This window comes from Telopea speciosissima, chromosome 2 (assembly GCF_018873765.1).
Source record: "Telopea speciosissima isolate NSW1024214 ecotype Mountain lineage chromosome 2, Tspe_v1, whole genome shotgun sequence".
Taxonomy (NCBI): domain Eukaryota; kingdom Viridiplantae; phylum Streptophyta; class Magnoliopsida; order Proteales; family Proteaceae; genus Telopea; species Telopea speciosissima.
This window is the reverse complement of record NC_057917.1, coordinates 79,414,495-79,428,939: the sequence shown is the minus strand read 5'-3', so window position 1 is coordinate 79,428,939 and position 14,445 is coordinate 79,414,495. Positions and strand designations below refer to the sequence as shown.

Here is a 14,445-nt window from a genome sequence, read left to right as displayed (position 1 = left end):
ACACAACCTTGTGTCTGGACGCAGGGCCACGTACCGCATGTGACCAGATAGCGTTCTCTTTCCCTATAATAAATTTAGAAAACCCTCATCCTCCTTCAATCTTGTGTTCTTGATTTTGGTTTTCAGGTGCTGTACTTCTCCCCAAATGGAGTACAACCTTTTGTGCTTTAAGATGAAGAGAAATATTACCTGTTTGAACTTTGGAACACATTCATTAATTTCCTAAATTGTCACTGGTAAAAGGTGATTTTGAACTTGTTTACCCCAAATTACTTAGCAAAACATAGCATTACTTCCTCTAACCCGTAATTACTGTCCCCTTTGAAATAGCAAAAAAGTTTTAAAGTGGAACCGTCAAAGCATTTGAAGTAGCATTCTCCTTTTTAAGAGTTAATTGTTGTAATCAACGCAAAATGTAAAATTACCCAATTAGTAAAGTGGACATTCAAAAAAGGTAATGAAGAACTAAAGTTCTACAATCTAAAAATTTTGAAGGTTCAACTTTGGCGTTAGTTTAACAGTTTTAGATAATCCGTCATCACCTCCTAACTCTATTCTCTCGTGTCTTCTTCATGGCTCTAGCTTTCTCCACAATTATGCAGTTTGATAAGAAAAAATCTTAGCAGTCTAGGAGGCTTCGCCTTCGGCAGTAGGGAAGTGACTGGAAGCAGTCAGGGTGTACAAGTTTTCCTCCACCAGGTTGGAACATTCACTGTGTCATCCAAAGGTTCACAATCCCCTATACGTAATATTCCAACACACATCCTGTGCTTTGTGCCACGTGGAACAGTGATTTGAAAATGATGTGGATTGGCAAAATGTCAAATCAAGATTCAATAAATCTTTCTATATAGAAGCATACTTTGCCATGTATGTCTATACATCTCATGGTACTCTTTGATTCTTTCATTGTTTGTTTTGTCACCTAAAAAATTAAATAAATAACGGGGGTTTTGAAGATTCAACGAGATTTAGAATATGGAAAAGATCAATCAAAACTATGGATTGAGTGAATTGTATCCATTTGATTGCAAGGAATATTAAAATCCAAATTGATCCGATCCAAATCCATCGAATCCGTTAGAGTATCGTATTCAACGGAAATATCCAAATCCGATTACATGGAATCCGATCCGTTTACAATAGTACTTGATTTTTCATTGTTTTGTTTTATCACCTAAAAACTTGATTTAGTTGAGACTGAAGTCCTAGCTTTGATCAAGGAATATTAAAGAAAAGAGAGGGAAGTAAAATTTTCAAACCTAAAAAACTGTAGTAATCATTATTCAACATGATTGTATAAATTACTTAAATTTCTTATAATATTTGATAATGATTTTTTTTAGATGTAATTTTATAGAATGATTTGGAGTTGGTAATATAATCCAGTGGGATGATTCTTACAAAAGTTTCTTTTGAAGTTTGAAAATTCCATTTCCCTTAATTTTCATTGCATCCAAATGGGGTCTTAAGATCTTCTTATACCCAAAATTTTAGCCCCACCAGAATTGTTACATGACCATTTTTTTGGGAGGGGGAGTTCACTAAAGAGTCAAAGTTCAAGTCAAGTACAATTAAACCCAAGCCACATCCTAAATTTTTTTTTTGGGGTGTGGGGGATGGGAGTAGGGGTAGGGGTAGAGGGGAGAGGGGTGGGTAGGGGCTTAGAAACAAAGAAGACCCGATTGACTTACTTAGATCCATCAAAACTGTTACTTCTTTCTATTAAGAACAAAGAACAACTTAAGAAGAGGCCAAAATTTGCTACAGGGTTGCTTTGCATTACATCAACATCATCCATATTTAGTGCCCACCACTAAACAGACCAGAAAACAAATTTCACGTCACCGTCGTAACCTTTGCTGTCCGGTAATCTTGCAAGCAACAGAGAGAGACAGACAGAGATAGAGCACTCAGTGAATGCCCTTTGGTCTATTGCTTTCAGGCAAGTTGGATGGAGTAATAGTATTAACTGAAAAGAATATAAAAACACATTAGGAGTTCATTCTTCCCATTGTTGCAGAAGCAGCTATAGTTGTGACCTTGTTGGAAAGAACACCTTCCCTGTAACACAGAGCTCTGTAAGTAGAGAGCCCATTTCATTTATAAACACATTATTGATTTTCCACCACAATTCTTCTTTGTTACCTGAGGCTACCTTTGATGGTCCAGAAACATGAATTTGTCCATGGAAAACACAGGAAAAAGTGAGCCCTGCGTTAAAATTTCAATGGAAAACTCACTTCTTTCGGTGTTATCCATCAAAAACTACATTTATTTGAACAACCAAAGGTAGCCTAATTGTCTTGATAGTTTTTTCTGCTAATCCAAATTCTTATCAATCTTGTTAGTATGATGTGATGGCAGCCGTATGGTTCAAAATGTTGCTACAGTTTCTGCTGTAGTTGCAATTGTTGTTGCTGCTGTGGTTGTTTTGTTGCTGTTGTGGCTGCTACTGTTGTCTGTCATTGTTGTTTGTAGAGAGGACTTTATCTCCTGCCACCTCAAAGTTTGGAAATTACTAGCAACTACCTTGTTTTCAATGCTTTTGCATTCCCCCCTTCCCCCACCCCCCCAAAAAAAAAAAAAAAATAAATAAAAAGAACTGTTGGGCAAAATCCAAATTAAATTCACTATGCAGAAAACATGTTTCTGATGGAAAATTCAACTTGATGAAGGGCATGGTATGAATTACATAATAAAACTTAAAAAAATAAGGCTGTTCCAAGTAATTTCTAAACTTCGAGGCAGAGCAAAGTAAAAATACTTCTTGCAAATTCACTAGTAATATCATTTCCTTTCTACTTGAGCTGATAAATCGCATTGAGTCTGGTAATGGTGAGAAGATGCCAGCATACTTCACCGGTAAGTATTAGGAACTGTGGGAGTAGTACACTAGAACTGTGGGTGCAGCACACTTAGTTTATGATTGTGGACAGAAGAGGGTTGATAGCTTACAGGATAGACCAAGATTCAACAGAATCGATGATTTCATTCCTCCAAGATGGGAAGGAAAGGCATTTTGGATATATCAGAGTTGCAATATTGTAGAACTTAATCAGAGACCTGGTCCATAGACGTAGTTTTAGGATGAGCTTGGATCTAAACTCCCATACCTGCTACATATTTTGACTGAGCCAGCATAGTTGCTTAGCCTTTTTTACCATGGCTAATGCAGGGCTTAGTGTGCTCCAAGCCTCCAACCAGACAAGGGCCATCAATCATAGTTTTTTAAGACCAGACTGGGCATCAAACCAGTGTTTTTTTCCCACTTTGACACCAGTTTTCAACTAAACCAGAAATCTAACAAAAAACCAGGAATCTTTTAGGGGGTTGAACATTTTCCCCTTTTGCTAGGCAAGATTGGTGCTCTGGCTTAGATCTCAAGTCAAGTGGTCAGAGTAGATGCCAAAGAGAAGAAATCAGCCCAACCTATCCATGGATTTGAATCACTGGACTAAGTCTTGTTTTGACCTTGAGACCTCCAATTGTGAGGAGAGATGTCTGCGGACAACTATTTTATGACAAGTGTGAGTTGTTACCACTTTGCACAGTGTTTTTTTAGGCCCAAGTTAGCCCTTGCATTGAGCTGACTGGGTATTGGTCGGGATTTCGGTTTGCTGCCAATTGTGAATGCAACTGATCCTCCCTGAGCTACCCCAATTTGATACATAGCTGCACTGATTTGGAACTTGGAAGCATGAGGAGAGGCACAAGAAGTTTTTTCACCTGCTCTACCAACCAAACAAGTCAAAGTAGAGCATGTCTATGCAATTCAGACGGGGAGAATCCAGTGCCTGTAAATAAATAAATAATGACAGTCAGCTAGGTTGAGGATCAAATTTAAACCCAACCACAGGATGAAGTGAAAAGTTAACCACAACTACACAACTTGAATCTAAAGAAAATACACTAGACCCATCTATGGTGGTAGGAGTATTGATTTGGTAAAGGTAACAACAAATTTCCAGCCTGACCAAACCCATTTATCAATCCGGATGAAAATCCAAACCTACCATAGAGGGGAGTGTCAATTAGGGCCAGGTAAATGAAACCTGTTTCTTGATCAGGTTAAATACCAATCCAGACCACGAATTACAAGACCAGCTCATGGCAAACAAATAGGCGGGGTTTACACTTCAAAACAAACATTCAATTTTGAAGAAAAATGAAACAGATGGCATTCAAGACATCTATAGGTCCATCCGGTAGCTAAGGGACTTCTTTTGAGATAGGAGGTCCAAGACAGCCATCAAGAGTGTAAGCTGATTTCTCGCATGCCAACAACTTGAAATCCATGGTATGCTCTAGGGTGATTGAAGACTTCAGCAATTGGCCAACCTGTAACTTGTGGTTCTAGCAAATTGTAGTTAGATTCAACTCTGACCCAGAAAAGGAATGGGCTTGACTCGGCTCAACCAGGAAATTGAATCATATAGACCTGATGATCTCATAACCTTTTACTACCAGTAGGAGGGTGGGGCTTGGTGCAACACTAAAGGTTGCTCCATTGTGACCAAGTGGTCACGGATTCGAGTTTGGAAACAGCCTCTTTGCGAAAGCAGGGATAAGGCTGCATACATTATGACCCTCCCCAGACCCACAGTGGTGGGAGTCTCGTGCACTGGGTACGCCCTTTTTAGGAGAAATTTTCTCATAACCATTTGAACTGTGAACATGGGTGATGCATCCACTACATCTTAAAAGACAGAGACAGGCAGACCCAAAACCATGATCTCAACTCCAGCCTGGACCATGCTATTGAAAACCATTGGGAAGAAGGAAAATGCCTGAAGATTGCTCAACTTGAACTCTTTTCTAACAGTCAAAAACTGCAGCACATTTATCCACAGTAATCATAGGTTCATTGTAAAAATATTTTTCATAAATTTTTACAACGAAATAAAAAAAGGTCTAAATTAGACATAAGATGTAATCAAAGCTCAATTATAGAGGAAAAAAGAAAAGGAAAATTTTGGATGAGAGTACTTATGTTTCTTCCCAAGTGTGGAATAGAGAAAGACACTACGTGAACCCACTGATGCTTTTTGTAGTTTTTTATAACAAGACCCTAGGCTTAAGTAGACAAAATTAAAATTTGGAAAAAGGTAAAACCAACACTAATGTAACTATTTCGGATCCTGCTTTGAACATAATGTTGCCATTACATGCTCCAAGAGTGAAACTAGTGAAAAAAAAAGCCGCAGCACAAATTCCTCTAGGCTGTATGGGCATTCACTGCAGACAAGACCAATGGATTAGACTATTCGATCTGCAATAGATATCCATATTTTGGCCATCACATGCTATATATGTATTAATGAAACAGTATAGAGTCTTTGTAAGGTAATTAGTGTTTCTTTATTGACATTTTCTGTCTATGTCATAAAACAGGATTGAGGATTGTAATTTTTATCATAATGGTTGCCAGTTTCACAGCTCGACCTGTACAACATTACGGAGATAAGGTAACCACAATTAGATTAAAATAGATCATGTTTATGAAGGGAGAATTAACAAGCATTTTTTGCTACCAGAATAATCAGGATCAAGAAAGAGATTTAAATTCAAAGAAAGGAAAGCACACTGAGATAAATGTATCTTACCTAGATGAGGTAGCTGGTAAACCATCAAGTGAAACTAGCGCATTGGAGAGCAATAATCCCCTAAATAAGCTTGAAGAAACTCTAGAAATAAAGGTATAACCTTGTCCTGTCTATTTGGGTTTTTTGTGTGCATTCCTTTTTTTTCTATCTCATTAAAAATACAAAGAGATTTTACGATGTAAATGTTGCATTTATACAAATCTCTCTTCTTTCCCCCATCAGGAGCATGAAAGTCATTTGGGTAATAACACATGGGAACAGATTGAAACAGATACACCTGATGTGAATCAGATAATTGCTCAACAATCAACTGCCAGAGTATTTCTGGAGATGGATCCTGCCCCAAAAGAGCTTCTGGAAAATTTACCGCTGGAGGTAGACATACCTTTTTTTTTTCTTGTACTATTTGATTTCTTTCATGATTTTATCAGCCCATGATACTTCCATGGAAACCTTCGTTGATTTTTTTTTCATGATTTTATTGAACACATGAAACCTTCCAATGAAGAATTAAAATAATAAACTGTTACTGGTAGAAAATTTCCATGTAAAGCATCTTTACTCGCACCATCAACATTCAATCCCATCTATCACATACATCTAATTAACAGAACACATTCTTGGATGGTTCATAACCTGATTGCACCAATTAGAACTCCATAACTTTCAAGTAAATAACTTTTCGTCCAAACAAAAAGTGATAAGTAGTGGTTTCTATCAGGCTAACAAACAGTCTGGTGCTTGAACAGCTCCGAGAATCTGATGTATGCAACTTTAGGGCCATGAAAACATCTGACAGTCATGTGGGCCTAGTGTTCACCAAAAAAAAACAGAAGGAAGTGGGCCTAGCATATAGACATTCTTTATTGATGGCACATGCCAGTAGGGAAAGCAGCAAAGTTCTTGCAAACAACTTAGTTTGTATAAGGCTGACAGAAAGATAGCCTTCCTTTTCTTTTCAATCGCAGATCATGATTCCTAGTCTCTTTAAATACTATTAGTTGAAACAAAAATATGACTTAATTCTTCTCAATAGTGTGACTTCTATTTGGAAGTTTTGTTTGTCTACTCATTACCGAAAGCAATGGTTTCACCCTTAGTTTCTTGCAGAATATTTTATACTAGTTTGTATCTTTCATTCTCTCTTTAAAAGTTTAAAGAGTATTTTCCTTTTCCTGTACAAGGGGCAGCAAACAGGTGTTGGAATAACAAAGGAGCAACTAATTGAAATGATTCCTTCAAGAATGGTTTTCCTACAAGTTCAGCCATCATCTTTAACTGAGAGTCAAGCTCCAGATCTAAAGAATGCGTTAAAAGTTGCTTCTTTAGTGATTGCAATATCTGCAACTGGGATACTTGGTGCTTTCACTGGGCTTTCAGGAAACTGGACAGATGACAGCAAAGTAATCTTCAAGGCTTGCATGCTGTCCATGTGCATATCCTTTCTGTCTGGTCTAATCCTATTGGCGCTCTTAATGATCCGTCCAAACTTCAAATATTTCATTCTGGTTGCAAAAGGAATAATGTGGGCTGCCATTGGATTGGTGACACTGGCGGTGTTTTTGGTGCTCGTATTTTACTTTCGACGAACTTGATCATTTAGTTTGAGCCATAAAACTTTTCAATGTATGTACTTCAGTGGAGCTGCTAGTATTATCTTACATACAAGATTTTGGTGCTTCCTGCCAGATCATATAATTCGGTCTGTATCTAGTTCAGCTCTTTAAATAACCAAGCAGAAGATAATAGTATGATAGAGATGCTTGAGGATTCTTACTGTTCTATTATTATCACAGCCTGATACAATGGTTAACTTTCATGAGAGATATTAAAATGTGTTTCCTGAATTCCTGCCTCTAGGAAGGAAATGGATAGATGACTGATTTCATGATGTCATCTCAACAACAATGTTCAACAGTCTATAGTCGTGTCTCATCCCCCCCCCCCCCCCTTCAAATGAAAGTGGTACATCATTGGAGAAGAATGAAAGAATTAAGGAGGCCCAAAAGAATAAGGCAGATAGAAGATGGAAAAAAGGGCGGATTAAAGGAGATCAAAGAGAAGAGGACTACTTACGGAAGTTCTACATATACCTTATAGTAATCAACTTATCTGACCCCTTTCATAACTTGACTCACATTCCAAATATATCCTGTGATAATTTGCACTCCTTGGAACATAGGTGATCTAATCACCATTTTAATCATCTTTTCCTCCACTTCATTAAAGACCCCTTATTTTCTTTCCAAGCACACACAGGCTAGCTGATCTCAAAGGAGTGCAATCACAAAATAATCTGGCTCTTACAAATGAAGACTTTTCCCACACATACGCCAATTCTTCTATTGATACCAGTTTGGACCAAGACATATTGAACAGAGGAACGTTAGCCAAAAGAGGACTTACAAAAGAACAGTGCAAGAGCAGGTGGTTGAAAGAGTGCTTCATTTTTCACATAATTCACTCTTCTTTTGTTTGAAAAGATTGTTCCATGCCACCAGTTTTCCACGACATCCAGAAAGAAGAATAAACAGGATGTGGGGTATACTTACAATGTTGTCATGTAGAACCATACAGATCAGCCAGGATCAATCAGTCCCCTAGGTTGAATAGCTTTATCAAGTGATCATGCCAAGAATTAACCACCATTTAACCTCTTCCAAATTCTCATTTCCTAGCGATCCAGGTCCAAGGCACATTCTCTCAAGTACCTACCAGCATAGGAGGAAGAAACAGGCTTATTCTTAGTCTGCGGTTCTTGATTAAAGTCATTAAATCAGTTTTCTGGTTTGGCTTTGAACCAGTAGTTGGTTCATTACTATTAGTCCATTGGGGACAGTCATAGGTCTATGTTTTGATATTTTATTTATTAATTGCTTGAACAGGGGGGAAACTCTAGTAACAGTCCCACACCTTTTCAATTCTGTTTTGAAGAGTTATAGTCTAGGATGAAATCCTCCCCATTTTGCTGTACGAGTTCTTTTCTGTTTTGAATTCCTTTTTCCTTAAACATGTAAACACCGATGGAGATATGCAGATTTGGTTGAATAGAATGAAATATTGACGTTGAGATTTCTGCAAGCTTACTTTGTGTGTCCTGCTGGTCGGCTAGTGGCTACTCTCTCTCTCCTTTCTCTTTTTCCCTACCCAACTCAGGTAAGGAATATTATTTTTAGGTTATTTACCATCTATTCTTCTTCTTCTTTCTCTTTCTTTCTTCTAGTTTCCTTTCCTGTATTTCCTGTTATTTCCCATTTGCTAGTGATACTCTGTTCTAGTGTGGGCTTTGAAAACTGTGAGATTGGAATTGATCTTTCTTGATTCCTCAGGAGGTTTACCAAAGTCCTCTTTTGCTTTGAGATGTTACACTGCAACCAAGTCTGACTTTACTCCTTCAGCCTGAGCCAGTTTCAGCAATTTTTTATTTATTTGCAGAGCTCTAGGATTCTTGTGAGATTTCAGAGTTTGCTGGATTAGGAAATAGGAACTATACCCTAAAGTTTCATCAGGTTTGGCTGTTTAGGGAAGGAGGTCCATCAAATTGTTGCAGGCGGGTTCAACCGTGAATGAGTTTCTATCAAAAAAGAACTGAAGAAGAGGACTAATTCTTCTTAATTGCACATAAAACCTTGACTCTTGTAATTTACATAAAAGCCTTCTATTTCTGAACTGTGTTCCTAACTTATCCAATTCTCTCTGAAATTCCAGCTTAGCCCTTTTCATTTAAACTAATTACTTTTCTATCCCCAAATGAAATTCTGTTCACCTCTTTAAAAGGTTCCTAAATCACTTTGGATATTTATGAAACTGCCATTAATCGTTCAATTTGAGTTACTTATCAATCTTGTGGGCCCATAGCGACCCAAATTTAGGGGTCCTTAACCCGGGGTTAAATTAATTTGTATCACTACTGAACCCAATCATGACAGGACCCTCTCACATTAATCCTAAGCTTCACAAGCTGTACAGGGAATTACAGGAAAACTAGCAGAGGAATGAAGCTAAACTTGACAAGTTCATGGAAGACACTCACAAGTTCATGACAAAGACTCAGGCTGAAAGGGACTAAACTCACAAGACTTCCGTTGAGAGATGAATCAGTTGCGAGTATGGAGGTATATCAGTGGGCCAAATACAATGATCCAATTATAGCTTACTAACGGGGATTTCAAATCAGTTGAAAGAATGATCACTTCAGTGCTTGAACATTTCAGATAATAGAAAATATTAAGAGGACCGATGATTTTAATATTAATAAATAAAATAATAGATAATATAAATAGTATGTATACTAAAAACTAAAAATTTCATAAACACATAAATTCATTTTGGATTATCATACTATGGCCCACAGCAAGATGAACCTTCATCTTTTTCAGGACAAATGGGAACATATAAAAAATGGAAGAATGTCAACATCCTACAGGTTATGTTTCCTCCCCTTGACATTTCCAAACTAATTTTTAACAAACCACAGCACAATTCCTACAGCTCTAAAATACACATGTCACCATTTATTATATGAGATACAGTTCACTATATATTTTTCATATATTTTTTGGATAAGCACCTTATTTTATTAAAAGGAGAAAATGAGTGGAACAAACAGCAAGGAGATCAAGGCAGTAAAACAAAAATCTGCAAGCATAGAGAAAAGGAAAGAACAAAATAACAAAAGAAAGGCCATGGTATTTTTCTTTTCCAATTCATTTTTACTGAACTATCATTATTTTTATGTTTGTATTTAGAACACAAAAATGGTGTTGAGACATACATATAAAAAAAGATGCATTCCAAAAACCACTAGTTTTCAGGGGTTGATGACAATCATTGCATCTGGTCCTTTACTAGTCAAGCGAAAATAATGGGCTTTCTGCTGAGCCATGCTTTTTAGTCTTCTTTTCCCCACATGCCCAATTAACATGTATTTGCCATCCTTCATTTCCAAGATAGATCTCATTATCCTCCCTTTAGCCTCAGCTTCATCAACACATTTATTCTCTAACATTTTTTATTTTCATTTTTCGTTCTTGAACCCTATTAAAAAAAAAAAAAGTGTCCTAGTGCATGAGGTTCCTGCTACTGCAGGGTCTTTGGGGGGGGGGGGGGGGAGGGGGCAAATGTATGCAGCCTTACCCCCGCTTCGCTCAGAAGCTGTTTCCATGTTTCAAACCTTGCAATAGCGCAACTTAACCGTTGCGCCAAGGCTCGCCCACTTTTCTTTCATAAATCCTATTCTGGTCCCGAATTCTTCCCAAACTGCATCACATGCATCATTCGATATATTATTTCTTCTTAACAAGTTTGAGATATTTCTTCATTCCAATTATCCCACAACCATTCTCCTTGTTCCTCATAAGTTAGGAAAATTTACTAAGTCTCTGTCTGGCTGGAAGTGAATTAAAGGGAAGGAAAATGAATTAAAATACACATAAAATGAAAACTTTTCTAATCATTATCAGAAGTGACAGTCTAACTAATCCAAAAACTTTCTAAATCTTATTAGTACTTGTGATTCACTTTTCAACCAAATTCCTTGAATTCGACTGGGAAGAAAGAATCCACTTAAAAATGTTTAATTACATACCTGTTATAAGATTTGAAGTTATTTACACAATCATTTTTCTTTTCTAATTTAATTTCACTTCCTTCGCTTTACTTTATTTCCAACCAGAAGCAGCCTATACAAACTGAGTGTCCAAAACAGCTTCAGACTGGAAAGACAAAAAATATCAAGTGCAGAATATTGATTAAATAAGGATAAATTGACTAAAATGGTTAAAATCCAACGCTGTGTACCTGCATTACCTATGAGATTGGCTCAAACTCAAGATTTCTCTAAATGAGATACCGATTAGGCCTGCCACATCCAATAAATGGACAACCACAAGCTAAAAAATATTGTACACAGAAATGTTCCCATACCAATGGAGAAGTAAGAGATCGATCGTAGACACTGCAACAAGATATTTAGGTCACAATATCAATAGTATCAGGCTATCAGCCTACACTTGTACATAATAATGTACCTCTGATAATAGAAGTTCATTATCAAAAGGCGAATGAATTCAAAATGGCTAGACCCTATCAAAACTCACTTCTGATTCATCTAAACAGACGCATACATAAAAAAAATTTGATTTCAGAAAAAACATGAATCAGGTTTTATTTACAGTAAGAGGGAAACAACAGGAGCCAAATTCAAGCTATGCTTTACTAATACACTCTGAATCCAGAGGAAAGAATTTAAAATTGGAAGTATAATTTACTTCTGATCCACTAGAACTACATAATCATCAAGCTTGAACATCCCTTGTTGTCAAATTCAACCGCAACACAACTAAAATAGGTTAAGAAAGACAAAAGAAGAGAAAGAGCACCTGAAAGGCAATTGAAGCAGAGAAATTCATTGAAATCAATCAATTTGCCGTCGATTTTTCATTTCTTCATGAACTGACGCTGGAGATATCCTGAATTTCATGTAAGTTTTCTCCTGAATCGGCATCTGCCGCTCAAAATAACTTTGGTTTTCGCCTGGGTTTTTTCTTCTTTTGGGCCTAGAAAACTTTAGTTTTTCACAAATAGGCCTGTGCCCTAAATTATACACTCTTTGCCCCTGACTAATATTTAAGTAATTGCAGGTTATTGTGAAAAGACTGAAACACCCTCAATTATGTACATGGAACCACTACTTTACCTTTTATGTACAAAAAACCACAAAAGGCACAGATCGGGGGTCCTTATCGCCCCCAGTACTAGGGGGTGCTGTGAGCATCGCGTGGCGCAGCACCACCCATGTGTGCACGGTGGGGCCCACTATGCACACATGGGCAGTGTTGCGTTGCACGATGGGCACAACACCGCCCCCAATACTGGGGGCGATAATTGGAGCTTTTGTCTTCTCTTTCAGCTTCATCAATCGATTGAACAGTTGTGCCCAAACTCTAGGTAAGAGCTTTCAACTTCAGAATTCTTGAGGAACATTATCATTGATTCTTAATCAGATTTCAATGGAAATCTGGATTTCCTAATCTGGGTAGTTTCCTTTATTTTGGTGACATTCTGGAACCCTTGTTCGGTTGGAATAATCGATAATTACATTGCAGGACAGAATCTCTGCTTACATTGTGATTGTAACCATTTGAGATGACTAAGATTAAGAGGAAGAGAAAGATAAAGATATCTGCTTCTCTTGATTTTAAAAATTTTGATGAGTATATCATCTTCAACATCCTCAATAAATTTGAAGCTGATACTTTGTACAGTTTAAGGGTGGTATGTAAGCAATGGTATAACATGATATTTGATCCTTATTTTGCTAATTCCAACCTCTCTTATGGGGAACCTAGTATCTTAATCCAAACCCCAGTCTCTGGTTCTTATAGATTGGGTTTTATGGAGATGAAAGGAGGAGAAGTCATTGTTAAGGATTTGAATATATGCCTTAAGAAGCCAGTACATGCTTCCTACAATAGCCTTGTCTTGGTGCAATACTTCCCAAAACCTGGAGATTTATCGGTAGGGAACCCTCTCACTAGAAAAAGGATAACAATTCCTCCACGAATTTGTAATTTACGTCTAGACAATGTTTTTGGGTTCACATATATTCCTCAAACAAGAGAATACAAGATCGTCTGCCAAATGTTTGATAAAATTATTTGTTCTTGTGTTTTTATGATACTCACTCTTGGTTCTAATGAATGGAGACAAGTCAAAGGGCCTCAATTGCCTTGGATTGAAAAAGAATCCATATCTATTAATAGTTTCGCGCATTCAGTAGTTACTGAGGATGATCAAGACTTCTTGTTTTCCATAGATACTACTGAAGAAACTTCTCATAAGACTGCACTCCCGTATTCTATGCCAATCATAGCTAGTCTTTACACCGTTGGGATAGGATTTTCACGCCGTCTTTACATAATGGATCTAGGAGGATTTTTATTGGTTGTGTTAAGGTTTGCTGGTTATGCTGAAGTGTGGGTTCTGGAAGACTTTTATAAGAACCAATGGGTTAGACGACGCCGCATCTTCCTTGAAGGTAATGCCCTGTATTTTCGAGGGTTGGTTGGTAGCTTTGGAAATGGAAAAGTAATATTATTCGCGGGCTTTGATTTCTGTTATGTAGCTGATGATATCAAACTGCTGAAGCTAGAGATTTTACCAGTTGTGAAGGCTGACATAAATAATTGTATACAGCACTTGAACAGCCTCATTTCATGCAAATCGTTGTAAATGCGGTTTGGTGGTAAGGATTACCTCCACTTTTTTTTTCTTAGGATCTACTAGTAAATACATTACTTAGTTTCATTTTAATTTTTACAAGGCATGCTAATCTGTATGAGACAGCTAACTACAAATTTTGTATGCCCTTTAGTTTGACTGTTATGGTTTTCACTTGAAAGTAGAGTACTTTCTTAGCTAAAAAAGAGCAACCCAGTGCACGAGGCTCCCGATACTACAGGGTCTAGGAGAGGCAAATGTACGTAGCCTTACCCACTGCTATGCAGGAGAGGCTGTTTCCCAGGAGTACTTTCTTAGCTTGATTTATTTAAATGTGCTAGTATTTGTAATTTTGTCACTTTCAAAGCCTTACATATCATTGTGTTGAAGGTTGTGGAGAAATATGATTTTGCAAGTTCAGTTTTCAATTATGTCAATATGTGATGAATAGATGACTTATGAATGAGTGGTTTTTCTATGAATGATGGATTTTTTGCCCAAGGAAAAGGTGAATGTGGTATATGTGTCTAAGAAACTAGAAAGAAAAAAAAAAAAGACTTGATTCCATGGCTGTTGTAGTGTTTTTTATTCTGGGAATGCTTTATTTCCAACCCTTTGC

At 37.2% G+C, this 14,445-nt stretch overlaps 2 protein-coding genes across 2 annotated transcripts; both read left to right on the top strand.

Annotated features, from left to right (window-relative positions):
* The first annotated feature begins 5,495 nt into the window (after positions 1–5,495).
* LOC122651184 lies at positions 5,496–6,044 on the top strand. The gene is made up of 2 exons (XM_043844498.1): positions 5,496–5,699; positions 5,829–6,044. Exons 1-2 carry the CDS (start codon positions 5,496–5,498, stop codon positions 6,042–6,044), a joined length of 420 nt encoding a protein of 139 aa, XP_043700433.1.
* A 6,708-nt stretch (positions 6,045–12,752) lies between these two features.
* On the top strand, positions 12,753–13,838 carry LOC122651182 (putative F-box protein At5g52610). Its single transcript, XM_043844497.1, has one exon. It carries the CDS (start codon positions 12,753–12,755, stop codon positions 13,836–13,838), a length of 1,086 nt encoding a protein of 361 aa, XP_043700432.1.
* The last annotated feature ends 607 nt before the right edge of the window (positions 13,839–14,445 follow it).

Bases quoted from the DNA above. Each gene is read 5' to 3' on its own strand.
- LOC122651184 (XM_043844498.1), top strand. From the start codon at position 5,496: ATGTTTATGAAGGGAGAATTAACAAGCATTTTTTGCTACCAGAATAAT. The intron at 5,700-5,828 runs GTATAACCTTGT...TTCCCCCATCAG, and splicing joins AAGAAACTCTAGAAATAAAG to GAGCATGAAAGTCATTTGGG.
- LOC122651182 (XM_043844497.1), top strand. From the start codon at position 12,753: ATGACTAAGATTAAGAGGAAGAGAAAGATAAAGATATCTGCTTCTCTT.